Source organism: Phyllostomus hastatus, unplaced genomic scaffold, assembly GCF_019186645.2.
Source record: "Phyllostomus hastatus isolate PE091 unplaced genomic scaffold, TTU_PhHast_1.1 phas_contig_209, whole genome shotgun sequence".
Lineage (NCBI taxonomy): Eukaryota > Metazoa > Chordata > Mammalia > Chiroptera > Phyllostomidae > Phyllostomus > Phyllostomus hastatus.
In genome coordinates this window covers 19,933,426-19,960,665 of record NW_025333735.1, presented here as the reverse complement: position 1 = coordinate 19,960,665, position 27,240 = coordinate 19,933,426, and the positions used below count along the sequence as shown (strand labels likewise).

At 40.0% G+C, this 27,240-nt stretch overlaps 1 protein-coding gene across 4 annotated transcripts in view; it reads left to right on the top strand.

The window, feature by feature from the left end:
- The window catches only part of AK4 (adenylate kinase 4), a 69,025-nt gene that overhangs the window by 22,475 nt on the left and 19,310 nt on the right, over positions 1–27,240 (top strand). For all 4 annotated transcript variants that reach the window (XM_045835474.1, XM_045835476.1, XM_045835477.1 and 1 more), the window contains one exon: positions 15,855–15,974. In XM_045835474.1, coding sequence (XP_045691430.1) covers positions 15,855–15,974 — 120 coding nt within the window. The remainder of the gene's footprint in view (positions 1–15,854; positions 15,975–27,240) is intronic.

Genomic DNA, 27,240 nt, shown 5'->3' with positions numbered 1-27,240 from the left:
AGAGGAGTCTAGCCAAGCCAAACAGCATTGAAACATTGCTTGTCCTTGATGGCCAGGATTGAGAAAGACAGCCACAGATGGTGGCTGAGCCATAGCTGGAACTTCTGTTAATGGGCTCGAGATGTTCTAAATGACAGAGGCCAGGAACCCCCGGGTGGGGGGTGGGAAGTGGTGCTTCTAGAAGTTAAATTATGATGATAGAATCTTTCTGTAAATCTGGTTCTGCTCTAATTTGCTTTTAGTTATATAGACCTGATTAGAAAACATGCCTTAGAAATCTGTTTCATAGTTAGTGGCCCATGGGAAGCAGAAAAAAAGTTGCAGAATCTTTTTTTTTTAAAGCTTTATTCTAGGCAGTCCAAGTGTTGCACAAGGCAAGGCAGCTGTTATCTGTTGGGGCATCATCCCTGTTGTAATGGTGTCTCTCTCTCTCTCTCTCAATCTCTTTTTCTTTCCTTCACTCTCCTTCCCTTTCTCTCTTGTCTTTTTTCTTTTTGACACAGATGTATTCAATGATGCTTCCTGCTTGAAATAGAAGAAATTGTTGCTCTTAAAAAGTTACATAAACTGGATGTTGTTGATGTTTGGCATAGAGATAAATAAAATAATAATCACTGTAGCAATTATCATTGACTTTGATTAAATTTAAATCTATCTGAAAATTTTATCCTTTTGTTTTTAGATTGTGAAGTAGTGGAATCCAGTTATGTACTTGAGAAGTGGAGTGAGTTTAAAGCATAGCTTTATTTTGATGGCTGCTGCCAGACATTACTGCCTTGCTGTGGCTAGGTGTCTCAGTTGCGCAAGTTTAATCATTTTTAGAGACTCCGGGTATCTTTTGGCTTAGCATTAAAAAAATAATGATAATAAAAATAAAAGCAGGGTTGGAAAATTCTTGTCTCAAAAAGAATGTATGTCACCTTCTTTGTACCAGTTTTCAGAGAACAGCTGTAGCAGCTGAACTATATGCCTGCTTTGTTTTCCTCCTTTCATTTGGCAGGTGGAGAAAGTGAAAGTTTTAAAGTGAGCCTAAAATTAGTATATCTGGTAGAGCATTTGATTTCATGTGTATGCTATTTGGAATAGCAATATGTAGCAGGAGAAGACTTGAGTGCAGAATAAGCTTAGAGGTTGGAATTGAGGGGCTTGTGCAGTTTGATTTATGAAGGAAATATTCTCAGATATTTGGGACCTCATATTGAATAGAGGCAACTGTGGGAATAAAGTGCTTTGCTCTGAAAGTGACCCTTGGTTTAATGGGCTGGGCTTAATTTTTCCCCTTGGGTAATTTAGCAGCTCATCTTTAGATTAGTTGGTGAGGTAGAACTTCCGAATCTCAAGATGCTTTCTTCTCTTCCTTCTCACTGCTTCCGCTTTGGAGACAGCTTAGACTGAGTTAGAGGTTTGCCAACCTGGTTGTTAGTTTTGAGTCATTGTAGCAAGGAGTTGACTGCACTGCCTGGGAACAGATGAGCTCTCACAGTTGGAGTGATTGGTGACACTGGGTAACAGTCTGTGGCACTTGGCTTCTCCTCCAGCATTATCTATTGAATTAGAAAGACTTGGGTTCTCATCTCCCGCCTGGTGGGCACAGAGTATTATTATTCTGCTGGCTCTTACTTCTCTCCCTCCTTACCTCTTTCTCAGATTTCATGCTTCTCTAGAATTGTTCACTTCTGCTCTCCAGTCTTGTAAGGACTGCCCTTTTCTGCATTGTTTCAACCTATGTTGGACACTACCTTTGTTTTCCTCTCTTAAAGGACCCCTAATATAAGGTGATTGTATTGAGGTTTTGTGGGTGATAAGGATTAGAGTCTGGCACAGGCAATATCTTGACATGGTATATGAGACACCTCTACCTAGGGTAGACCTGTCAGTCATTCCCTAGGCTATCCTCTAGCCCTGCCTGCCCGTCCCCTAGCTTAGAGTACAGTTTGTTACCTTCTTGCTCTTTTCCCTTTGGAGAATTTGTTCTTTTTCTGTCTCCTGGATTTCAGCCCTCCAGTACCTGTTACTTTCTTATCTAGAACAGTTTATCTCTTCACAATTAGCTCGCAAAATAAATCTTAGCCCTACCTTTGCCTAGCCCAAAACTTATTTGTTTGTTTTCCCTGAAGAAAGGACCTGGAACAAGCATAGACTGATGCTTTAAAACTGTAGTCTGTGTATTGTTTAACCTAATCAAAATTTTAAAGTGTCATATTTCCCCTCAAGTATCTAAGAAAGAGGAATGTTTTCAAAACTTAGTTTCCTTTTGCTGAGGATGGAACCAACCTCACAGGGTCAAGGTTTATTATTATTATTTGCTACATTTTATTTAGCTTTTCTTCCTTAAAAAAAAATCCCATCCTTATTTATTTACTTATTTAACCTAAAAACCATTGAATGTAGCCTTAGCTCCCCGAGGCTTAGTTTGAGTCACTCAGGGAAACAAGACCTGCTCTTGAGGTGTTCAGAAGGGAAGAGGGCAGATGGTAGATCTAACAAAGGATTCCCATATGGGAGGAACTGGGAGGAAGAGACTAATTGCTTAAGGAAGTGGAGGAATGCTTTGGAGGCAGGGCCTGCGAAGCCACCCCATGGTAGGGCATGTGTTAAGAGTGCAGCCTCTGGGATCACACTGTCTGGGAAGCTGGCCAGCAAGTTGCTAAAGCACTTTGTATCTGCACGTTCTTCCACTACAAACCAAGATCATAATGGTCCTACCCTCTTAATGTAAGAATGAGATAATGCATATAAGGGATTAGAGTAATGCTTGGCCCAGTGTTTAATTTTTAAAAATGTGAACCATAATAGTGTTGAAATAAATTTCTCAGCCCAAGATGGAACTGTTCTTGCCTGGGGTGCAACATCACCACACTGGGACTTAGGTAACTTGCATGATCCTGTAAATGTTCTGTTTGACTGGAAATGTATTATATCCAGTCAGCCAATCCTGACACCAAGCCAGCTCTGGGTTTTCCTCACCCTAAACAAGGTTGATTGGCCCCAGCCAACCAGATATTTTCTGTTTTTCTCATTTTTTGTTATTCTTTAAATTCTATAAAAAATTTCTGCCTTCTACCCCATTTTTGTATTTCTCCTTAAGGAAACTATCCACTTAGTGAAGTGTTAAACTTTGAATCACCAAAATTGTCTTCTTTGACCATTTTTTAACCGTTAATTTAAACTTGCAGTTAAGTATATACATACAAATACATAAAATTGACACATATTTTAAAATTTACAGTATTTTCCCTTTTTGCATACAAAACACTTTTTAATTAAAAAAAAATAGCTAGTGATTTTGACACCAGTCAACAACCACTGGTCCAGTATTTAAAGCACAGTTATTACAAACATTACTACACAATACTTGCTAATGATAATAAATAGCTATTTTACTGGTTTATATATTTACTATACTATACTATACTTTTTAAAATATTATTTTATTTTTTAAAGATTCTATTTACTTTTAGAGAGAGGGGAAGGGAGGGAGAAGGAGAGGGAGAGAAACATCAGTGTGTGGTTGCCTCTCACACCCCTTACTGGGGACCTGGCCTCCAACCCAGACATGTGCCCCAACTGGGAATCAAACTGGTGACCCTTTAGATTACATGCCGACACTCAATCCACTGAGCCACACCAGCAGGGCATAAATATTATTTTAGAATGTACTCTTTTTACTTGCTATAAATACTATTGCTGTAAAACAGTATGCCGTGTTATGCCTGCTGCTGCCTTACAACCTGTGCTTACTACATTTCTGGATTGCACCATTTTCTCTTGTGCTTGATTTGATTTTGTGCAATGACATGCTTACAGGCTTGTAGCTTAGGAGCAATGTCTATTCTATGCTATATAGCCTAGGTGTGTGGTAGACTGTACCATCTTGGTTTGCGTAAGTGTACTGTGTGATGTTCAAACAATGATGAAATGGCCAAACGACTCATTTCTCAGAATGGATTCCCTTTGTTAAGGGGCACATGACTAATTGACACATAACATTATATTCGTTTCAGGTATCCAGCATAATGATTTGATATTTGTATACATTGCAAAATGATCACCACAGTAAGTCTTACATAGTTACAGAATTTTTTTGTGATGAGAACTTTCTACTTTCTTAGCAGCTTTAAAATATGCCACACAGTTTTATTAACTATAGTTAACATGCTATATATTATATCTCCATGACTTATTTATTTTATACTGGAAGCTTGTATCTTTTTACCAACTTTACCCAGCTTGCCCCTCTTCCCCCCAATCCTCTGGCAACCAGTGATCTGTTCTCTGTATCTATGAGTTTGGTATTTTTTTTAGATTTCACATACAAGTGAGATCATAGGACACTATTTGTCTTTCTTTGTCTGGCTTAGTTCACTTAGCATCATGCCCTCAAGGTTCCTCATTGTTGTCACAAATGGCAAGATTTCATTTTTTTATGCCTGAGTAATATTCCATTGTAGACATATATCATATCTTTATCCATTCATGTATCAATGGACATTTATTTCCATAGTTTGGCTATTATAAATAATGTTGCAGTGCACATAGGGTTGCCTGTATCTTTCTGAGTTAATGTTTTTATTTTCTTTGGATAAATACCCAGAAGTAGTTCTATTTTTAGTTTTGGGGGGGACCTCCATGCTGTTTTTCATACTGGCTGCCCTTTGGTATTATTATTATTGTTTTGGCTAGGTGTTAAAAGGATGATTGCATGTCACCCAACTCAGCAGACTTCATGACCCCACTGGGAGTCCTGTTGGAAAAGGGTGTGGGCATCAGCTCTCTGTCTCTTTCTCTTTCCCTTTGTTTGCAGGACTGTCTGCTGCCAGCTCTGGGAGACTGGTGAGCATGGTACATCTTTGGTGGCCTTGTTGTAGTTCTCCACCAGAGCACTGCCAGAGAGCTATGACAGAGAGAGGGAGGGAGGAGGGAAGGAGGGAGGAGGGAGAGTCCCCTATGGGCAGCAGTAGCAGTCCATCCTGTTGGAGCAGATGGTACTGGAGGAAACGGCAGCTTCCCTCGTGCTGATCTGCAGCCAAGATCCTGCACAGAGAGGCAGCTGAAAAGGTGCCTGGCACAGCCAGATCTACACCCTGGGCCTTCTGAGAAGGAAAGAATTTCTTTTTATGTTGCTTTAAAAGTGAAACTCCTCCCAGTCCTCTGAATGGGACTAGTAATTGGGTTGGGATAAGGTTATAGGGTAGGCAGAGAAAATCTGGAGAGCTCAAGAAATTTGAAGTATGATTCCACTTTTCAGGGCTGAAAGTGCCTGGTACGGTGGATTCCAAGGCTGACCTATAGTACGTGGGCTTGAGGAGATGGTTAAATGTTTGGGGTCTAAAACTCATGATTTCGGCAAGTCTTTCAGATTACTTGCCTTTTCCCATTGGTTCCCTTCACCCCAATCTGCTTTTTCTCCGTTGCTGCTTGTATGAGGCAGCACCTGGTCCTGTGCCAGATGTTCATGGTAAGTGCATGTGTTCCTATTCTGGGCCAAGAAAACACTCCTTGCATATAGGACATCCAATATTTTTTGGCTTATGAAATCCCAGCATCTTTTTCTTTCATGGTTTACTTAAAGCCTTAAAATGAGATTACTGCACTGTTTTGTTCTTCGAATCAGCATGGAGGGTCAAAATTGGTCTGCGGGTGGAATGAGAAAGCTTATGGACAAAGAATCTGCTGGATGTCCTTTGTGCTTCGGTATTGTATCGCCTTCTTTCTCAGTTATGCTAGCCCCTCCCCTCCCAAAAGTTGTTGTGGCTTTTGTCCATGCATATTTTTATCTTGGCTATTATAGAAACACACCCACTGCCGACACATTTCTGGACCCAGAGTTATAAAATTAGAGTAAGTGGATGTAAATATCCAGTCTGGCTGGAGAGAAAGGAGCAAAGAAGCCTCACAAAGGATTGGCCCTTGTTCCCAGAAAGTCTTCCAGGCAAAGTATGATACACAGAACACTGACAGGTGATTCAGGTCTGAGTTCTGGAACGGACTCTACTCCTCACATCTAGAGTGGGTTTAGTGACCTATGCCTTGGCCACCCATGAAAGCAGGGAGATTCTCCTTAATCTCTGAGGTTCCTAACCTCACTGCTGAGGTGGAATGTCTGTGGTTAAAAAGACACTAGTGTGGTTTGAGGCATACTGGGCAAGCCAGTCCTCTCACCTTCACACGTGGCCACAAAGTCAGGCACAGGGAATTGGAATTCCACCTCTGAGATGACAGAGGTAGAAAGGTCCAACTCTCTCATGAGGAGGAGGAAACTTGAAGCCGCAATGAGTGCAGAGCACTGATGTGTTGAGTCCCTTGAGCAGTCACTTGGAAGCAGAACTGAGAGCTAAGACCCTCCATTCCCAGCCTGAGGGTAATTCCTTGTGTCATTGACTCCTTGCCTCATTATGAAGCCATTCTAGTGCTTTTAAAAGGGTATTTTCCCATGATTAAAAGGCAGATATCAAGAATAATCAGCTGTATGATGTCACTTATGTGTGGAATCTAAAAAATAAAACAAACAAAAACCCAAGCTCATAGACACACAGAACAGATTGGTCTTTGCCAGAGGTAGGGGGCAGGCAAAATGGATGAAGGTGGTTAAAAGGTATAAATTTCCAGTTATAAAATAAATAAATCATGGGAATATACTATACAGCATGGTGATAATTGTTAATAATACTGTGTTGCATATTTGAAAGTTGCTAACAGAGTAGATCTTAAAAATTCTCATCACAAGCCCTGGCTGGTGTGGCTCAGTGGATTGAGCTGGTCTGCGAACCAAAGGGTCTCCTGTTCGATTCCTAGTCAGGGCACATGCCTGGGTTACAGGCCAGGTCCCCAGTAGGGGGTGTGTGAGAGGTAACGACACACTGATGTTTCTCTCCCTCTCTTTCTCCTTCCCTTTCCCTCTCTCTAAAAATAAGTAAATAAATAAATAAATAAAGTCTTTAAAAAATTCTCATCACAAGTAAAAATAATTTGTAACTGTGTGTGGTGATAGATGTTACTATACCTATTATGATGATCATTCCACATTTGATATACAAGTACTAAATCATTGTATACCTGAAACTAACTTGATCTGTCAATTGTACCTTAATAAAAAGAAAAATCATATTATAGTTTTATTTTAATCTCACAATTAGTGGTAAAGAGATATACATTTGTACTTTATATACATTTGGATTCAAATCTAGGTTACGAGAAAAATTTTTTTCTATTAACCTTCTTTTGACTTTCAGAATGATTAATTACATAGGTCACAGATTCAAATAATTTTACCTACAATTACCTTTGTTTAATATACCCATTTAATTGTCCTTGTGATGAGCTAAGTATTGTACCCTAAGATTAATAGCAAAAGAAAGGTTTGAAGACAGGTGTACTCTGTGTGAAGTCACTGTTCCTCAGGAGAGACACGTGATTAGTGACTTAGTCCCATGGGAATCTTAGTCTGGTGTCCAAAGAAACAAAGAATGAATTGGACTAAAGTTTTAGTTTATAGTTTCAAAGTGTTGTATTATTTTATATTAAATAAATTATAAAGCTATCTTTCTTAGCTTCTTTAGAAATAGTTTGCCATCTCTAATGTCTTGTGATTTATCAGAAAATCTTTGGGGTAAAGATTATCTGTGTCACACAGAGGCCCAGAAGAGATGGCTCAAAGACAGGCAGCAGATTTTTGGTGGTCTAGTCTACTATAACCTCTCACTTGGGGCGACTTCCAAGTACCTACCTACATGTTAATTTGAAAATAAGTTGTTTCTTTCATGCTAAACTTTCTGCTTCTTTTGTCACAAAGTATTTTAGAGTTATAAACTCAGAAATGTTTAAAAGTTGGCTCATAGACATCTTTTTTCTCATCTGTACAGAGGCACTTAGGGACTAGTTTCAACCCAGAATCTGGTGGAATATAGGAGGGGATTACTCTTCTTTTAAAAAAATATATATTTTATTGATTATGCTATTACAGTTGTCCCATTCCCCTTTCACTCCCCTCCACCCTGCACACCCTCTCCCACCCATATTCCCCCCCTTTAGTTCATGTCCATGTGTCATAAGTTCTTTAGCTTCTACATTTCCCATATTATTCTTGCCCTTCCCCTGTCTATTTTCTACCTATCACCTATGCTACTTATTCTCCGTGCTTTTTCCCCATTTCTCCTCCTCCTACTCCCCGGTTGCTAACCCTCCATGTGAGCTCCATTTCTGTGCTTCTGTTCCTGTTCTAGTTGTTTGCTTAGTTGTTTTGTTTTTGTTTTTGTTTTAGGTATGGTTGTTAATCATTGTGTTTGCTGTCATTTTACTATACATGTTTTTTATCTTCTTTTTCTTAGATAAGTCTCTTTAACATTTCATAAAATAAGGCTTGGTGATGATGAACTCCTTTAACTTGACCTTATCTGAGAAGCACTTTATCTGCCCTTCCATTGTAAATGAAAGCTTTGCCGGATAGAGCAATCTTGGATGTAGGTCCTTGCTTTTCATGACTTGGAATACTTCTTTCCAGCCCCTTCTTGCCTGTAAGGTCTCTTTTGAGAAATCAGCTGACAGTCTGATGGGAACTCCTTTGTAGGTAATTGTCTCATTTTCTCTTGCTGCTTTTAAGATTCTCTCCTTATTTTTAATCTTGAGTAATGTAATTATGATGTGCCTTGGTGTTTTCCTCCTTGGGTCCAACTTCTTTGGTACTCTCTGAGCTTCCTGGACTTCCTGGAAGTCTTATTTCCTTTGCCAGATTGAGGAAGTTCTTCTTTATTATTTGTTCAAATAACTTTTTCACCTGTTGCTCTTACTCTCCCCCTTCTGGCACCCCTATAATTCGGATGTTGGAATGTTTAAAGATGTCCTGGAGGTTCCTAAGCCTCTCCTCATTTTTTTTGAATTCTTGTTTCTTCATTCTTTTCTGTTTGGTGGTTCCTTTTTTCCTTCTGGTCCACTCCATTGATTTGAGTCCCAGTTTTCTTCCCATCACTGTTGGTTCCCTGAGCATTTTCCTTCATTTCACTTAGCATAGCCTTCATTTTTTTCATCTAATTTGTGACCAAAATCAACCAATTCTGTGAGCATCCTGATCACCAGTGCTTTGAACTGTTCATCTGATGGATTGGCTATCTCTTGGTCACTTAGTTGTATTTTTTCTGGGGCTTTGATCTGTTATTCTGTTTGGCCATTTTTTTTTGTCTTGTCGCACCTGTTACATATAAGGGGCGGAGCCTTAGGTGTTCACTAGGGCGGGGTAACACATGTCCCTGGGTTGTGATGCTGTATGTGGGGGCAGGGTCCCAGAGGGTACAATTGTGCTTGCTCTGTTGGATTTCAGCCCCTTCTGCTGCTTCCCCCAAGCAAACTGGGCCCTTCTGGTCCTAATTCCTCTGTGGGTGGGCTTGTGTATGTTCTAGGACCCTGTGGGTCTCTCCAGCAAACTCTCCTATGATGGTGGGAGTCTCTCCTGGCACCTCAACCCCCACAGATGTTTTCAATTGGTGATTTGAGGCTTTATTTCCTGGTGCTGGGACCCTGGGTTGCACGGTCTGCCTCGCTCCCCAGTTTCGCCTGGTTTATCTGTGCAGGAATGTGGGACCGCCTGGTCAGCCAGCCTCCTTGCACGAAGTTCCCGCTGGGTCTGCCAGCTACCTCCTGTGTGCCCAGGGTCTGCCTGCTGCGGTCTTGTGTGCCTGGTGCCGCCACTTTTTGTGCCTCGACCCTTCTCAGCTGGCTGCCCAATTCCACCCCGACTACTGGTCTGGATGAATGTGTCTGTTTTAACTCCTTGGTTGTTGGGCTTCCATACAATTCAACTTTCTGTCATTTCTGGTTGTTATTTTGTTTCTAAATTGTTGTCTTTATTTTGGTTGTGCGAGGAGGCACAGTGTACCTACCTACACCTCTATCTTGTCAGGAAGTCATCTCCAGGGATTACTCTTCTGAAGGAAGAGGAAAACTCATGGCTGTGACATGGCTGGTGCATGTAGAACTTGAAGGGTGGCTCTTCCAGCCAACTTTTGCCAGCTCCTCAAAGACCAGCTTCAGGGCGGGAAGCATTCCTTGGGTCTGAGGTTGGACTGAGGTGTCTACCTCTGTGTCCCTGTCCTGGCCACATTTCCATCAGAGCACTGCCTCTCTCCAGACCTGCCTCTCCTCCATGAGTCTACACACTGCTTGAGGGAAGGAAGCACAGCCTTATTTAAATTGTGCCTGGCACAGAGCAGGGGTCTAGAGTTGGGCAATAATGGAACTGTGGTGGGAGGTAATGTTTGAGGATTACTTTGGAGCCAAATCAGAGTGATTCTGAATGCTGTGCTAAGGAGTTTCCATGCCATCCTATAGGCCAGGGAATGCATTGCTGGTATTGGAGGAGAAAGTGACTTGTACCAACTTGTGTTTTGAAGAAGTTCCTCTGGAATTGAGTGGAAGATGGATTAGAGGAGGGAGAGGGCCCTGGGGAAGGGAGGTACAGGATTGGAGGGTACTTAGAGTTGGGTAGAAAGAAGCTGCTCAGAAACACTTGCTATCAAGTATTTTATTTATTTTGTGGGAGATCAGTGCCTAATGGAGGCAAAGTTGTTACACAGAAGAGGGCCAGGTATTTCCCCACAGGGCATACTGTCACCGAGGAAGTAGGTTTTGCCAAAGGTTCACAAAAAAACTTCAATTCCCACTGTGCTCTTGTCCCTTCACACAGGGGCTTCACTGTTCCAGAAGAATGCTAAAAGGTTCTGCAGTCAGTTTCCAGTGTTGGCAGGTGTGTGCGTTTGGGGAGAGTGAGAGTTTGCACATCACCAGGTAGTCCTCCAGTACCAGCAGGGTGTCTCACATTTCAGTGCAGTTCCGACATTGTCCGTCTGTAGACACCACAGGTCCTGCAAGATCACCCTCTAGTTCAGACGCCAGTTGGCAGCCCACCTGTGCTTTCTAACCTACTGACTATAAATCAGAGGTGTCCACAACTTCTTCCCTGGGTTCTGTTTCTAGAGCAGCTCACAGATTTCAGGAAACCCATTTACTTACTAGATTACTGATTTACTACAAGGGATATTAAAGGATACAAATCAATGGCGAGATGAAGAGATACAGAGAGAGAGGTCTGGAACAAAGGAGCTTCTGTCCTCATGGAGTTTGGGGTTTGACACATTGAAGTACTGTAGTTCTCAGCCTGGAAGCTCTCCTAACCCCCACTTTTTAGGTTTCTATGAAGGCCACAGCACATAGACATGATTGATTCACTCATTGGCCATTGGTGATTGATTCAACTTTCGGCCCTTCTCCCCTTCCAGGAAATCAGGAGGTGGGAGTGAAAGCATATCCCTCTATTCATGGTTGGTTCCTCTGGCAACCAGTGCCTACCCTTAGATCTGTTTTCCAACAGTCATCTCATTAATGCAAATCTAGATGGGGAAAGGGGATTATTCAAGCAAAATACCCGTTTTACTTTTAGGGCTCTGGAACATTTTCAGGGGATTTCAAATATTATAATGAAAGATGCTTTCATTGCTCTTACCACTCAGCAAATTCCAAGGGTTTGGGGAGCTCTGATCCCCACTTTGGACCCTATATATATTTCTTATAAATCGCAAAATTAAAAATGTACTCTAACATTCAGAGTGCTTCTGTTTAAGGAAATGCTTACAAACATTGAGAGATGGTATAGTGTGACTAGTGGTTAAGAAAATGAACTTTGATGCCTGCATGCCTGAGTTCGAGTTCTGGCTACAGCACTTGTTTAGCTGAATTACTTTGGGCAAGTTACTTAACCTCTCTGTGCTTCAGTTGCCGTATTTATAAAATGGGGGAAATAATATCATTGACCTTGTATATATTTGTGAGGATTAAATGGGTTCATGTGTTTAAACTACTTAGAACACCTGGCATATAGGAGCAAATACTTAATGTCTCCATATCCTTGAATGAAATTTGTAAAGAGGCATCATTCCAAGTCCTTTACACACATTAACCACATACAACTTTCAAAACAATGCTAGGTGGTATTGTTCCCAATTTACAGATGAAGCAACTGAGGCAAAAACACACAATGTGGCCAAACTCTTAAAAGCCTTTAACTGGCAGTGTCAGGATGTTAAGCCAGAATGTATGGCTGCAAAGCCTATGCTCTTGATCATCACACCAGCTTCAGAATTTTCTTCATACCTATGGATAGCAAGTGTCACGGAGAGCTTTAAAACCGTGTCTTTTTGGTGTGAAGGCAAAAGAAAGCCCAGCTTTGAGCAAGGCCAATTGAAGGGTGGACCCTGCACATCTGAAATGAATCACTGAGTTAAGTGCCAAAATGCCCTAAATTTAGGAGCTGCTTCTGTAAGTTTCACCTCTAAAGGTCCTTGGTATCTGTTTCTTAACCAAGATTTTTTAAAAAGTCTTTTTTTTTTAAACTAGAAGAGATTCATCAAAGTGATAGCAAGGATAAACAGTTTATAGATTGTTTTTCTTTGTTTTATTAATTTTTTAAAAGTAACTATTTCAGTGCCCAAATATTCTCAGGAGTGGGGATAAAAAAAAATGTAGTTGGCAGAGTCACAGAGCTACACTTCCTTTTGACCAGGACTCGTGTGGTGCGAGTGTGTGCTTTGGCATTTTCAATGACCTTTTGAAGAAGAGACGGTCCTGAGAGTGACCATGGTTTCTCCTAGTTCTGGGCGGCCTTGTGAGGAAATCAAGCTCTTTTACTGGGGGATTTCAGTCTCAGTGTTTTCTGGCATGCACAATGAAAAGAACACTGAGTTTGTTATCTGTTTCTGGTGATTTGGCTGGCATCTTGGGGAATTTGTTGCTTCGTGGACACTTTTCCAGCTCTGTTGTCTGTCTGCAGTTTGCCCTCAATTTATAGGCACTTTTATAGGCAATCCGAACTAAAAGACGTGTTTGTCTGCAGCCTTTCTTTGGAATTCTACTTGAGAAATTGGAGCAGCTGTGTGTTTTATCCAAACATGTTAGCATTAGCACTTAATGATACTGTTTTTCTTCCAAGCAAGCTAACATGGGCCGATGAAGGTCATGTTTCCGGAATGGGCCTCTAACTTCTCATCCATTTTTTATTTTTGTTTGTTCTTGTAGCAACACTTTCATTCAGATTCATGTTGTTAAGTCCACTTTGCTCTGGCTGTTGATCTTTCCAGGTTTTCATGGTGGGATTGAGAGATGTGGAAGTTTGATTTTGTATCAGAATGATGACATGTCTGTCCTCCAGAGAAGAGCCAAGGCTGCCAAAAATAGTTGGAAGAGTATGTTGCCCAATCCCGAGTCCAGTTGTCAGAATCCCTCTGCAGAATTCCTTCCTAGACAGTCTCTGGGTCTCCATTCAGACATTTCCTCAGGCAGCTTTATCTGTCCACATGTGATTCCCACTACTGGTCATAATTCCAAAGCATGGGGATTGAGTAAACAATGCCTTCCCCATGTGTGAAGCATCAGGGCACGGGCACATTGTTATCGTGTCCTTCTCTGGGTCTTCTCTTTTCCAGAGAAGGTATTCCCTCCTCTTTTACTGTTTCCTTGTGGGATGTTTGGAGCCATTTCACATCTTGGTCTCTCACATTGGAAGATGTGTGTTTGTTGATGTGTAAAGTGTCGTGGATAGGAATAGAACAGGGCATGGGGCTGGTTGGTCTGACCATTGCTGAGTAGGACAGCCCCAAGCCTGTTACTCCAAACACACTATGTGACAATGATCTTTCAGATGTAAAACATACATACATACCCTACAGGTATTACCCAAGAGAGCTGAAAGCATATATAAGCCCAAAGTGGAAACAGCCCAAGTGTCCATCAAATGGCTAAACAAAATATGATATATCTATATAATGGAATAGTAATATTCAGCCATAAAAATGAATGACATACAGATATATTGCACAACACGAATGAACCTTGAAATCAGTCTGCTAAGTGAAAGAAACCAGACACAAAATACCACATACTGTGCAATTCTGTTCAGACAAGGTGTGCAGGATAGGCCAATCTGTAAGGACAGAATGTAGGGTAGTAGTGCCACAGGCTAGAGGGAGGAGGAAATGGGAAGGGACTGCTAATTGGTGTGGGGTTTCTTTCCAGGGTGATAAAAATGTTCTGGAACTAGGTAGTGGTGATGATTGCACAGCATGGAGAATGTATTAAAAGCTACTGAGTTGTACATTTTAAAATGGTGAATGTAATGTGTGTTGTATCTCAATAAAGCTGTCACAAAAAATGGCTGTTACCTCCTGTGTGAAGGTGAGGATTTATGAGGATTAAATGAAATGACACATTCAATGCTTAAAGCACAGTGCCTAGGGCAGAAATATATGCTCAGTTAATGACTGTTACAGTTGCTCTTAAGGAAAGTAACACTGCTTCTAAATATCAATAAGCAGCTTCTCTTCACTGCTACATTTGTAGAATATCACCAGTCACACAGCATGCAGTCTATGAGTACTTGTTGAATGAATGTGTTTTGTTCACATTCTTGTTCAGCCACATCCAGTAATGTGGTTGTCTTTTGTGTCCTGCTCCTTTCAGCGAGTTACTGAATCCACGCCACGGGGCCTAACTTTGAGCTACCTTTGTCCAGTAGTAGTGATCCAGTGATCCAGAGCTCTTCACAACTTATATTTCTGTTGAAGGTGGAATTAGTGTAGACTCAGTCTTGGGAAGGAAAGGCTCAGCCTTAAATTCAAGGTGAAGGTGGGGGCAAAATGATTCTTGAGCTCCCCCCAATAATATAATTCTGCTTTATGTTTTTATAAGAGCTTAAATGGCTTGTTGAGAATGTGGTTCTTCCTGGTTCACTATCAATTCCCTGGAGAGCAGAGGACTTCATCTGGGTTTTAAAAAAAATCAGTTTCTAGAAATTTAAGCAATTTAAACTAATAATTTGTTCTGCTGGACCCAACTTACAATTTCCATAAATAAGTAATTATTATTTTAAGTTAAAATACAAGCATTTTTGTCTCTGAAAATAATTTTTTAAAAAATTTATCATCCCAGCCCCAGCTGATGTGGCTCAGTAGATTGAGTGCTGGCCTGCAAACCAAAGGATCACAGGTTCGATCCTCAGTCAGGCCTGGGTTGAGGGCCAGGTCCCTATTAAGGGGTACTCAAGAGGCAACCACGCACTGATGTTTCTCTCCCTCTCTTTTCTCCTTCCCTTCCCCTCTCTTTAAAAATAAGTAAGTAAAATCTTTAAAAAAAAACTCTCCCCCTTTTATGAACTTGGCAGTCTACTGGTAACACTGAGTTTGCTTTACAGTTATGTCAGCCAGATGCCATTGGCTTACACTGAGGCTCAAGAGAGGAAATAAACCTGTTGTTTATATTATCCAGCATTCTTTCTAGCAGAACAGTGGAAATTTTTATTCCCTTGGTCTCTAAGGATGGTTGTGCTTCTCAGCCTCCTTTAGTTTTCTTTATACCATGAGCCATGTAGGTGACCACATTTCCTTGTTATCATAAACTGTTGGGAGGCTCAGTACCCACTTGTGGTTCACCTTTAGGAAGTCTCCAGGATTTCCTTCCTGGCCTTTTATATGCCATCTTCCCTCTGGACTTCAAGTTTGTTTCCTACTCTTATTTTCGCTTTATGTCTAATTCATATTTTCTTTTATTTCTGCCTGTGTATATCTTCACAAGCTGCTTTTATAATTCTTTGGGAGACAATAGGGAGACAGTGCCATTATTGAAGCCAATATTTAAAACATTACTCAAAAAACATCTGTCTATAACTTTCCCCCATACCAACAGGGAAAAATGGGAGAGAAGGGAAAACTGTCAAAAAAAAAAGAGTTTATAAGCTTTATATTTGTTGAGTGTCTTTTTTTTTTTTTAGCTTTTTGAAGCTTTTTTTGAGTGTCTCTTTTTTCCTGTCTTTTTAATAGGAGTTGGTGGTATGGCAAAGCAGTACATAGAGAAAGGTCTTTTGGTTCCAGATCACGTGATCACACGCCTGATGATGTCGGAGTTGGAGAACAGGCGTGATCAGCACTGGCTACTAGATGGTGAGTTCAATGTGTGGATAAGCTGGATTTATTTCACATGTTGTCACTCAGTCCACTGAGCCACACCAGCCAGGGCTCAGCTGGATTTCTGTGAAGAGTTTGTCCTTTATTGAATTCTATTATTGCTCCAGTTTTGATGATGCCTTTTGTTTCCATGACTAAGTTGTCGTAAGTGTCACATCTGAAATCAGAGGTTCTTTCATTCAATAGGACACACAAATTAAAACCACGAGTTATCATTTTCACCTGTCAGATTAACAAAGACAGAAAATCTTTTATTGAGTATGCAGGAAATAAGTACTTTTTGAGAGTATAAAATGGGCAACCCTTGGAGGGCAGCTTAGAAGGCTTCATACTTTTCAGCAATTCTGTGCTGGATTTCTTGCCTAAAGATATAGCTTCAAGAATGTTAATTTTCAGCATTATTTTATAAAAAGCAAGACATTGGTAACAACCTAAGTATCTATCACAGGGATGCTTTCAATTTTGGTATGTTCATTAACCAAATAATCTGTACCTATGTGTTAACAGGGATAGACCTCAAGATAAACTGCCAATTGAACAAAGCTAGTTGTATTTAGTGTGTTTAATCATGCATTATTATTTATGTGAAAAGTGGAGGACTGGCATAATACAGGGGTGTCAAACTCATTTTCACCAGGGGCCACATCAGCCTAATGGTTGCCTTCAAAGGGCCGAATGTAATTTTAGGACTGTATAAATGTAACTACTCCTTAACAGTTAAGTGAGAGCTCAGTGCTGCTGCTGGGTAGAAACAAGGTGCTGGGCCGAATAAAACAAGGTGGAAGGCTGGATTAGGTCCGCGGGTCTTGTGTTTGCTACCTGTGGTCTAACATTACTATATATACTTATAAACACATGCATAAGCTATCCCTGGAAGGATATAAAAAACAGATAACAGTGTTCAACTCTGGGTCAAGATTAGGGTTGGGAGAGAGACTTACCTTTGGCCATATATACCCTTTGATACTGTTTGAGTTTTAATATGTATTTAAACAGTACAAGGAAGGACCTGATTAAAAAACCCAGTGGTTCCTAACCTTTTTAGGCATTATGGATCTCTTGATGACAGTTATGATATTTCACCCAAGAAAGTGCATACAGAGGCTCACACACAAAATACTGCACAATTTTGTAGTTCAGCAAGCTGGAATTCAGAATCTTCTACTTTAAGTTTGCCTGGTATAAATCTTTTGACTGACCAAAGGAAAAAGACAGACTGGGTAGATTCTTTGTGTTACTAAGCAGCAAGATTCCTTAGTGCAAAGAAAGTAGGAGCTTGATGGACATACTGGTTTCTATGAACAAAAAGTGTGACAGTGAGACAGCGCAATAGACTTCTTCCCAGTGCTGAGCAGTTTTTCTTTAGTTCACACAGAGCACTCATTTCCATCTTAATTTGGTGAAACTGAAGTCTCGGGAAGCTGTGACAGTTGAAACCTTGATGTTTGCCAGCCACAGAGAAACCGGAGGAATTGTCCTACATTTAAACTATCAGATTGCCTGTATTTGTGCTGAAGTCTGGAGTCGTGAATCTCCAGAATGACTAACATGGTGGAGTATTTATTCTGTATCAGTGTTTCTCAAAGTGTGTAGTGCACAACATTTATAGTTGCTAGATCACAAAACAGACTTTGTGTTCAAATATGTTTAGAAAAATGTCAGCTTAAACATTAAAAATTACAAAAACATACTGTGTGTCCAGAATCATTCTGAACACTTGATATTATCTCATTCAACCCCTATAATAACCGTATGAGGTGGGTACCATTACCCACAGTTAATAGATGAGAAAACTGAGACAAAGTGCGGTTCAGTTACCTGCCCAAAGTTAGTAAGTGCTGAAGTTAATCAGTTTCCTCCTTGACGTCAGGATTTTGTCAAACATTTAATATGATAATGTGATTTAATACTTCACTGAAGGAGATATCATGAGGTATTTTCTGAGCCTCCAGGATTTGTTCTGTGGAGCATTCTTTGTGAACTATTATTTAACGTGTTACCCACTGTGTAAATGTTCTCAAAAGTTGACTATAAAGTAGATCATATCTTACTAGAATAACTCCCATTTTTTAAAAATGGAACTACATTCTCATAGGGCTGGAGGGAACTAATGGACTGAACTGAAAACTTGTTAAAAGTAAGGCTGTAATGGCTTGTGGAAGGCATGTGTTTATTCATTTGGCAATAATGAATAAAGCATCTTCTGTGTGTCAGAAACTATTAAGTGCTGCTGATAAAATGGTAAGACATTGCCACACTGGGCAGATGGCTCAGTTGGTTGGAGTGTAATCCTATGCACCAAAATGTTGTGGTTTCGACCCCTAGTCAAAGTATGTGTAGGAGGCAACAAATTGAAGTTTCTCACTTTGATGCTTTTCTGTCTCTCTATCTCTTTCAAATCAATAAAAACATATCCTCAGGTGAGGATAAAAAAAAGGACATTGTCACTATTCTTTGAGGGCTTATATTTTACTAGGGGAGTCAGGTATGTAAAAAATTAATCACTGAAGTATAATGGGAGTATATATATGTGGTACCCTGAGGACCTAAAGGAGAAAATTGTGGTGTGTTGGTGATAGGAAGGATTGGAACAACTTTTGGAAATGAGGTAAATAAGAGATGTTCTGTAGGGTGATGAATAAGGGTTGGGAAGGTAGATTTTTTTTTTAGTTGAGGGGCAGTGTGAACTGGGTAAGAGAGGAATGACAGCCTAGTATTTGCTGGGCTTATAGGCAGGAGGCAGCAAGAGAAATCCTGGGGGGAATGGTATTTGATACCACACAGAGATGGTGGAGCTGGAAATTGTTGGCTATTAGGACCACTGAAGACTTGTTAAGTAGGGGCATGACATGCTCGGGTTTGTGTCTCAGAAAGACTCTCTGCTTAGCAGCAGAGGGGAGAGTAGGTGCTGGGTGGTGACTAGAAGCCAAATAAGAGATTGATAGAGTAGCTGAAAGTCTGAATTTAAACAACGGCAGTATGATGGAAAGGAGACACCATCTGGGAAAGAACAGATGGAGCAGGAAGAATGGACAGTATTGTGACTGATGGTAGGTATCACAGTCCTGGGTTTTCTTTTACTGTCTTCCAAGCCTTTTGAGTTTCTTAGCTATTATCACCTTCCCTACAGTTGTTCAGCCAGGCTGATTTCTCCAGACTTTACACATTTCACTCTCAAAAGTTAGCCCTTTGATACTTCTTGGGTAGGTGTTTGCCATGGCTGATGAATTTTGGCTTTGCTACCACCTAACAGTAATTTCCCGAGTTTAAATTCTTTCTTTTTTCTTTTTTTTTTAAGATTTTATTTATTTATTTTTAGAGAGGGAAGGGAGGGAATAGAGAGAGAGAGAGAGAAACATCAATGTGCGGTTGCTGGGGGTTATGGCCTGCAACCCAGGCATGTACCCTGGCTGGGAATTGAACCTGGGACACTTTGGTTCCCAGCCCGCGCTCAATCCACTGAGCTATGCCAGCCAGGGCTTAAATTCTTTCTTTTTTTTTTTAAAGAAAAGATTTTATTTATTTATTTTTAGAGAGGGAAGGGAGGGAGATAGAGATAGAGAGAGAGAAACTTCAATGTGCGGTTGCCGGGGGTCATGGCCTGCAACCCAGGCATGTACCCTGACTGGGAATTGAACCTGTGATACTTTGGTTCGCAGCCGCGCTCAATCCACTGAGCTCCGCCAGCCAGGGTTTAAATTCTTTCATTGTAAAGCTTCTCAACTTATAAAGCGAGCTTCTTAAAGTAAATTTAACAATCTGTTTTAAAAAGTGATCATCTATGTTACACATTTTGGGGAAGGTGGTTGGTATAATAGTAACTAACCCCAGGTACTGCCAGACTGCCCGCTTTGAATCTCTGCTCTGCCACTTACAGGCAGTGTGTGTGACCTTGGGCCAGACACCATACCTCTGTGCATCCTGTCCCTGATGGGAAACAAGGATCAGAAAAGGGCTTGTAGGGATCCAGTGAGTGACTGTGTGCAAAGTGCTTAAAAGAATGCTTGCATGTTGTAAGTGCTATGTAAGTATGAGTTTCAATTATTTGTTTTACACGATGTGCAGGTCTTTATTCTTTTTCTTGGTGACTGTGTAAAGAATTAACTTCAAAAGTAGTTTTGAAAACAACATTTAACTATGCAAAGTTGAAAAGTCAGTTTCAGTTATGGATTGTTTTATGTATCTTTTCAATGCTTTGCTTTTGCCATAACTTTTCCTCTTGGGGTAAATAACCGAAGTTCTTTTACATTGTAGGCCTGTTTTTAATAAAGTACGTCAGTCTCCTAACTGAGTTTGTATGTGTTTCTCCTTGAACACCCATCTGGTCACTTTTTAAGCTTTGATTTTCCTTTAAAGCTCTGGAATAAATCCATCTGGCAAAGTGAGGAGTGGCAGGAATGCACAGTTCCATGTTCAGCCTTAAACTCCTTAGGTGCAGGGCACGTGCTCCGCAGACGACGTGCCTGTTGAGTGTGCGAAAGTTGATTGAGTGTGGAAAGGTCAAGAGGAATATTCTGGATGACAGATGACTCATCATCTTGGTCCATATGGCTGTAGGGAGGTATCCTGCAAATGGTGGGTGGAAATGAGTCCAGTGGCTGGAAGCCAAGGGAACACCAAGGAGGCTGGAGGATGGGGTTGGTGAATGCTCTGTGGTTTGATCAGCTGTGCCCTTGCTAAAAAAAAGTTCAACACGACCTCGCCTTCACAGTGTACTTTTCAGCTGGCTGAGAAACATTCCTTTATGTGTTAATATGTGTATATGTGTATATGTGTATGGGGTTCTCCCCCTTTTTTCTTTCATTAATTTCCTTGGAAGCTTAATGTGTAAGAGCAGGATGTTAAAAATTGTTTGCTTGTTTTTTAATTTTTAGGAAAAATTATTCTACCAGAGAAATATAATGCACAAGACTTCCAAATTTGTTATGAAACCATTTTTTTTTTTTTTGTTTCATAGAGAAGGTATTTACTGCTTATTAGGTGATCTTAAGGTGAAATAGTACCTAGGGCATAATAACCAGCTCTTTAAAACAAATACAGATTCTTCACTTTCTAAAAGAAGGCTGGCAATAAGGTGGGGCCAGTTGGAAGGTTTATTAGTATTAGACATTTTTCATCTCTAAACTTGAATGCCACCTTGTGCACTTAAATAGTAACCTGTATGTTCTTAAACTTGGTCCTAATTTATCTCCAGATAGCAAGATATAACAGATTTGTCTGCCAGATGATTTTAGGTGTAGTTATCAAAATATTTTAAATTTTTTGTCAAAGTTTGGTTTCACAGAAAGCCGCCTTAAAATTGGGAACTATAAGTAGAATGTAATTTAAGCCTTTTCATTGGTGGTAAAGATACATTTAGAATGAGAGCCATCATTAGGCCCATGGTTATGTGTTCCATTTGTTGCATCGTGAGCAGTGTTGAATGCTAACAGGCACTTTCTGTAGGTAATTCTGGGATTAAAAACAAAAACAAAAACAGAAGTCTGAGTGGCTTGAATGTGTGCAGTGTTTCGCATGTGTTTGTTTTCCCTGAGAGTTGCAGGGTCTGAGGCCTGAGAGATTCCAGGGTGCATGCTCACTCGGAGCCCTCGGTATCTAAATAGAAGGCGACGCTATGAAAACAAACTACAGGGGACGGACACGGAGTGTTTCGTCCTGACTCTGCAATGTGTTTTACTGTCCTGCACTGGCACATAACTGCTCTGACCTTACCCCCTCCGTATTTTTCTTTCTGAATCAGATGCTCTGAAGAGTGTTAGATCCAACTGGGCAACATATGTCTACAGAAAAAAGCCAATAATCCCCTAACTTCTGAATCACTTATTTTAAGAAATACCAAGGGCATTTTTTTTTCTGTTGCCCTCCTGAATGTAGGGTATGTTTCAAGAATAAAAGGTGTGATAGTTTTGTTGGAAGGTCACTGAAGACATTCTCTGTGGGGAAAAAAGCATTCTGCTTTTCTTCTTTCACTCCATGTTTGTGTTTATGAGCATGATGCATGTATGTGAGAGGTAATAGATTATCGTACTCATTTTCCTTCAGATATGTAGTCCTGAAAAATGTTATCAGATAACCTTTGTATCTTAGGTCATTGTTAAGGTGATGATATATACTCTGAAGTATCACAGTATAAATGGAAGATTTGAAGCAGTTGGAATGGTTCCTCAGGAATGGAGAGTGTTACAGAATTGATGGGACTCTACTAGGGTACTGTGGCAGTTATGTCTGCCAAGCAGAGATTGAATGATCAAAATCTTTGGTGCCTCATCCTTCCTGACACACTCATGACTTGCCCCTCATTGTAGCTCTGTTGGTTCAACCAATGTTTATTATACCTGCATAAAAGGCTGAAATACCTGTTAAATCCTGGGCATTTCTAAAGTGAATAAAGTATAAGTATGACTGACTTTTCACTGGGTCAGTGAAGGGAAAAATGTTAGTGGAGGGAAAAAGAGGAAAAGTTGCTGGAGAGAGAACAGAGGCAGAGTAGCTTATCAAGGAGCACCTGATGAAGATGTATTCAGACAGTCATGGTGCAGATGTCATCTGTTAGGAGAGGTAAGTGGAAGGATTTTTTCAAGAAAGGAATGGTATCCTTGGTGAAATGACAACAGGGACAAAGATGGGTGTGTGTATAATTAGTCTAAGTGCCACATTGCTGGAGACCCATCCGTGCCCCCAAACAGTGTGACTGTCTGACAAATGTTTTGTTTTGTTTTTTTTCCACATTCCAATTTCTTATTTGAGGGACAGTTTGGGCAGCACCCCTTAAATGATTGTCATTTTGCTCATTTTCTTTGTAGGAACATTATTGTTGTTGGTGGTGGTGGTGTTATTTTAGTGCCTTGAGAGTAGAGTTTGATCACGGTATTTGCTTATTGTATGTTTGGGTTCCGTGAAGGATCAACATCTATGTGTTTGGTTTGGATGATTAAAAAAGTTGTTGTTATAGCCAGATGGCCATAATAATCTTCTGCAAAAAAATTCACATCTTTAAATTTGTGTTTTAAAATAAATTCGTCATTTTAAAATAATATTCTTAGAAGAAATATAAAACCTGAGGCCTATGTTTGATTATACTTCCTAAATTAAATATTTGGATATTCTTAAATGAAAGGATTTGTAGGCATATAATTAATTTCAGGTTGAATAGTATTCTGAGAAAACACATGACTTCCCCAGGGGAAGGTGGGCAAAAAAGAACAAATATTGTCTGTATTTAAATTAGACTAAGCAACAGTATTCTAAATAAAGCACTATTGGTTAAGTTAGACACTCAGTGGGGTTAGGTTATGAAGAGTCATTTTAATGACACTTGAATTGAAATTTAGTATTTATGACTTACCTTATTCAAAGTGCATAGCCTGTTCAGATTTTATATCTAGCTGTTGATTCCATTAAAGGTATGACAACCCCTGCCCTGGCCAGTGTGGCTCAGTTGGTTGGAGTATCCTCCCATAAACCAAAGGGTTGTGGGTCTGATCACTGCCCAGACATCACAGTAGAGCAGTGGAGGGCAGGGCCTGGCCCTCTTGGAGTTTGAGTCTAGTGAGGATTCAACCTTTGGTCTACCCTAGGCAGTGGGGGTCATCTTTTATTTCTTTGATTTAAATCCAACAAATGGGAACTTATTTTTTCTTTTCTTTCTTTTTTATCAATTTTGTCAATATGCGTTCAAGAGTATCTTAAGTGAAAAACATGGTAAAGCCTTGAGTCTCTTCTTCATTCGGTTGGGTTCCCTCCTGAGGCCTGTTCCCATGTCCGTTTCTGGTAGAATTCTTCTAATTGATCTGACTGCTGCCTTGGGATGAGGAGAAATCTTAATATAGCAGACGATCCCAACTTTGTTTATTTGGTTCTTTTTCAGAGGATGACTAGATTTAATATGTAAGCATTAAGGGCCATGTGGAAAACATATGTATCCAGATATTTGAACACACCCTAGAAAAATTTGTTTCAGAAATCAAAAAATGAATTGAGTGTACATTTTTATGTGTCCTGATGTGCTTAGAATTGGTCCATCTGAGGAGGCAATAGCACATGTCCCCACCTCATAGGTCAGGAGGAGCAAATGCTGCGTATATATACAGTTGCAATGTAGGGCCTTGGAAGCACAGGTGAAGGGATGAAAGGGGAGAGGTGGCACAGAGCACAAAGTGGCTGTGACCTGATTTTGGGAGAGAGACAGATATTAGGAAGGCCTCCTGGAGAAGGCGATATCACAGCTAGACAGAGGGAACATCATATGCAAAAGGTAGAGGGGCATGAACCAACATGATGTGTTCTGGAAACCATAAGTAGTTAGATAATCCTAAAACCAACAATATGAGCAAAGAGTCTGGAAAAGTGGGTGGGGCAAAAGTTAAATACCACATGAATTCAAAAACAGGGAGTTGAATACATGTCAAAGTTAATATTAAATATGAGTTGGAAGGTAAAAATAAAATTTAAAGCACTGAGTTTAAAACAGTGAATAACTTGAGTTTGAAAGAGTGAATAACATTTTTTAACTTGATTTAAAATTTTAAACTTAGATACACTTTAGACGTTAAACTGTGGTTTCTCTATATTTGGGGCATGTCTTTTTTTTTTAATCCACACCCAAAGACACCCTTTCATTGCTTTTTTTAGAGAGAGAGGAAGGGAGGTAGAGAGAGAGAGAGAAAGAAAGATGTGAGAGAGAAACATCAATTGGCCACCTTCTACAAGCGCCCTGACTGGGGATCAAACCTGCAACCTAGGTCTGTGCCCTCACCTGGAGCCCACAACATTTTGATGTATGGGATGATGCTCCAACTAACTGAGCCACACTGGCCAGGACATTGGGGCATGTCTTGTCATATACTTGTAGTTGCACTTAATCCCATTTGTTATTGCTAGTTAATTAGAAGTCTATAAAGACAAGATGAGACTGTCTTCAAATCCCAATTTTAGGTGGCAGGAGAGCCTATTTCCTTAATTTATGAAACAGATATCTTGGGAATTGAATAAACTAAGAAAATTTATTACAAAGTTTCATCCAAAGCATCTGAGGGATGCTTTGCTAGTTTAAAATTAAACAGTTAATGGTGCACTTAGTATACACAAAGCACCATACTAAGAAAATGGTATTGTGGTGGAGAAAGTATGAACTTGTGGGTCAGACCTGCCTGAGTAACTTAGTAGCTGGGTAGCCTTGAACAAGTGTAGTTACCTTTCTTGTATTCTTTTTCTCTTATTCATAAAGTATGAGTATGTATGGCATAGTTTTGCAAGGACTGGCTAACAAATTTAAAACTCTTAGTGCAGTTCTGGAATGTCGTGGGTGGTCCAATGATAGATATGGGTTGTTATCATCAATGTTAAGATCCTGTTAGAACTTAGCATTTCAATAATAAACTGCTGAGAACTTAAGAATGTTGTTATTTGAATAATTAAAGACCATCATATTCATACCTTACTAAATATTCTCTGTGAAAAATAAATAAAGCCACTCATCTTCCATTAAATCTTACCAAGTAATGTAAAGCAAGCCAATTTCTGTTGATTATACTATCACTAATAAGATAATCCAGATTTTGGAAAGATGAACAAGTTGATTAGGGTTAAAAATAGGATACTTTGTGGAAAAATGCGAAGAATTTAGTTTTATCTTTTTACATTGTTTTTTATAAAAGGGCTACACAGTCACTATAAAACATTCAAACCAAATGGAAATATGAAAAGAAAAGCAACAAATCCCACTAGCCAGAAATACCAGGGGTAATCATTGAGAGCCATCATTCCACACACATTTCCATGCACAAGTGCAGATAGAAATGTATAAGATTGGCATCATACTTTACCCACTTTTGAAAAATATTTAATTTTACTCAAATTCTGCAGCCAAAGCGAAAGTGAACCTGAAAGAATCATTACTGAATTTAGGTGAGCCTTTCTCCAGCACCAGGATATTAATTCCGGTGGGAGCTCTTTAAGACCGTGAAAGCCATTAGGAGATAGATATACTTGTTTTGTTTTTAATTTTCACATTTCAGATTAGACAGGATATATTGTCTTTCTACAGTGAACCTCTTACTACACTTTATACTTCCGCCATCTCCTCTCCCCTTCTTCCCAATTTTAGTTGGCTTTTGTTATTAATATTTACTGTAAATTTTCTTCTGTATTATTAATTTTCCATTTTTTTGTCTCACATTTAAAAAATTTAAATGAGTTTCCTGCACTGTTTTCCCCCCACTACCATTTTATTTTGAGTAATCTCTTGGTTGTGCATCTGTGACTATACTAGAAACCACTGCATTGTGCACTTTATAAATGAGTGGATTTTGTGGTAATATTCATCAGTTGATTGACTGGATTTGTTTTAGATAGTTTTTCCTCCATTCCTTTTTCTTTCCCTCCCTCCTTGCAGAGGGCTTATGAGGTGTGTGCTGTATATTCCAGGAGTCTGCATGTTTGAAAATGTCTTTTTGTTGTTCACTAGTCCAGCTGACTGAGATATTGTTGAATGGTCCTGGTGCCCTTCAGAACTTTGTTTAAATTTTTCTTCTGTGTTTTCTTTTGCCTTCTACCATGTTCAGACCTTTTACTTGAAGGCAGGGTTGAGCAAAGCTTTGTTTATATTCTATAGCTACTTAGTAATTTTCTATCTGTATGTGCCATACACATTCACGTTGAAGAGCCTTTGCACATACTGTGCTCTCTGCCCACCGATACCTGTGTGGATTGCTGCATTCAGTTTTCTACTCATATGTGGTCAGCTCAGAGAGCCCTTCCTATACTGTCCTATCTACCCATGTCGTGGTCTCTTCTTACCTCATAATAACATGGCACTATACATTTACCTGTGTATTTGATGTTTGCCACCTTTTTATACCCTCACCCCCAATGTAGGCCTTGGAAAGCAGATCATATCTGTTTGGGTCATGGCTGTATTGCCAGTGCCTATAGCTGTGTCTGACACACAGAAAAGGCTGATAAAATATGTCCAATAATAGAGAGGTCTCACTTGCACCCTCTTCCTCAACCTATGCAGGGGGTACTCAGCCTCCGTATTTTCCTTGGAGCAAATATATGGGCCTATGGTAAAATTATTTGTAAATTCCTTTTGTGATGCAGGGGGACCCGTCTTCCCCTAATTTGTTTGTAGAGATTTATGTTTAAAGAACAAGCAAGCAGAATTCTTAAAAAGAAGAGCCTTCGAGGAAGGAATTTGCAGATGACATATCCTTCCTTAATGCAGTATGCCTCTCCCTTACTG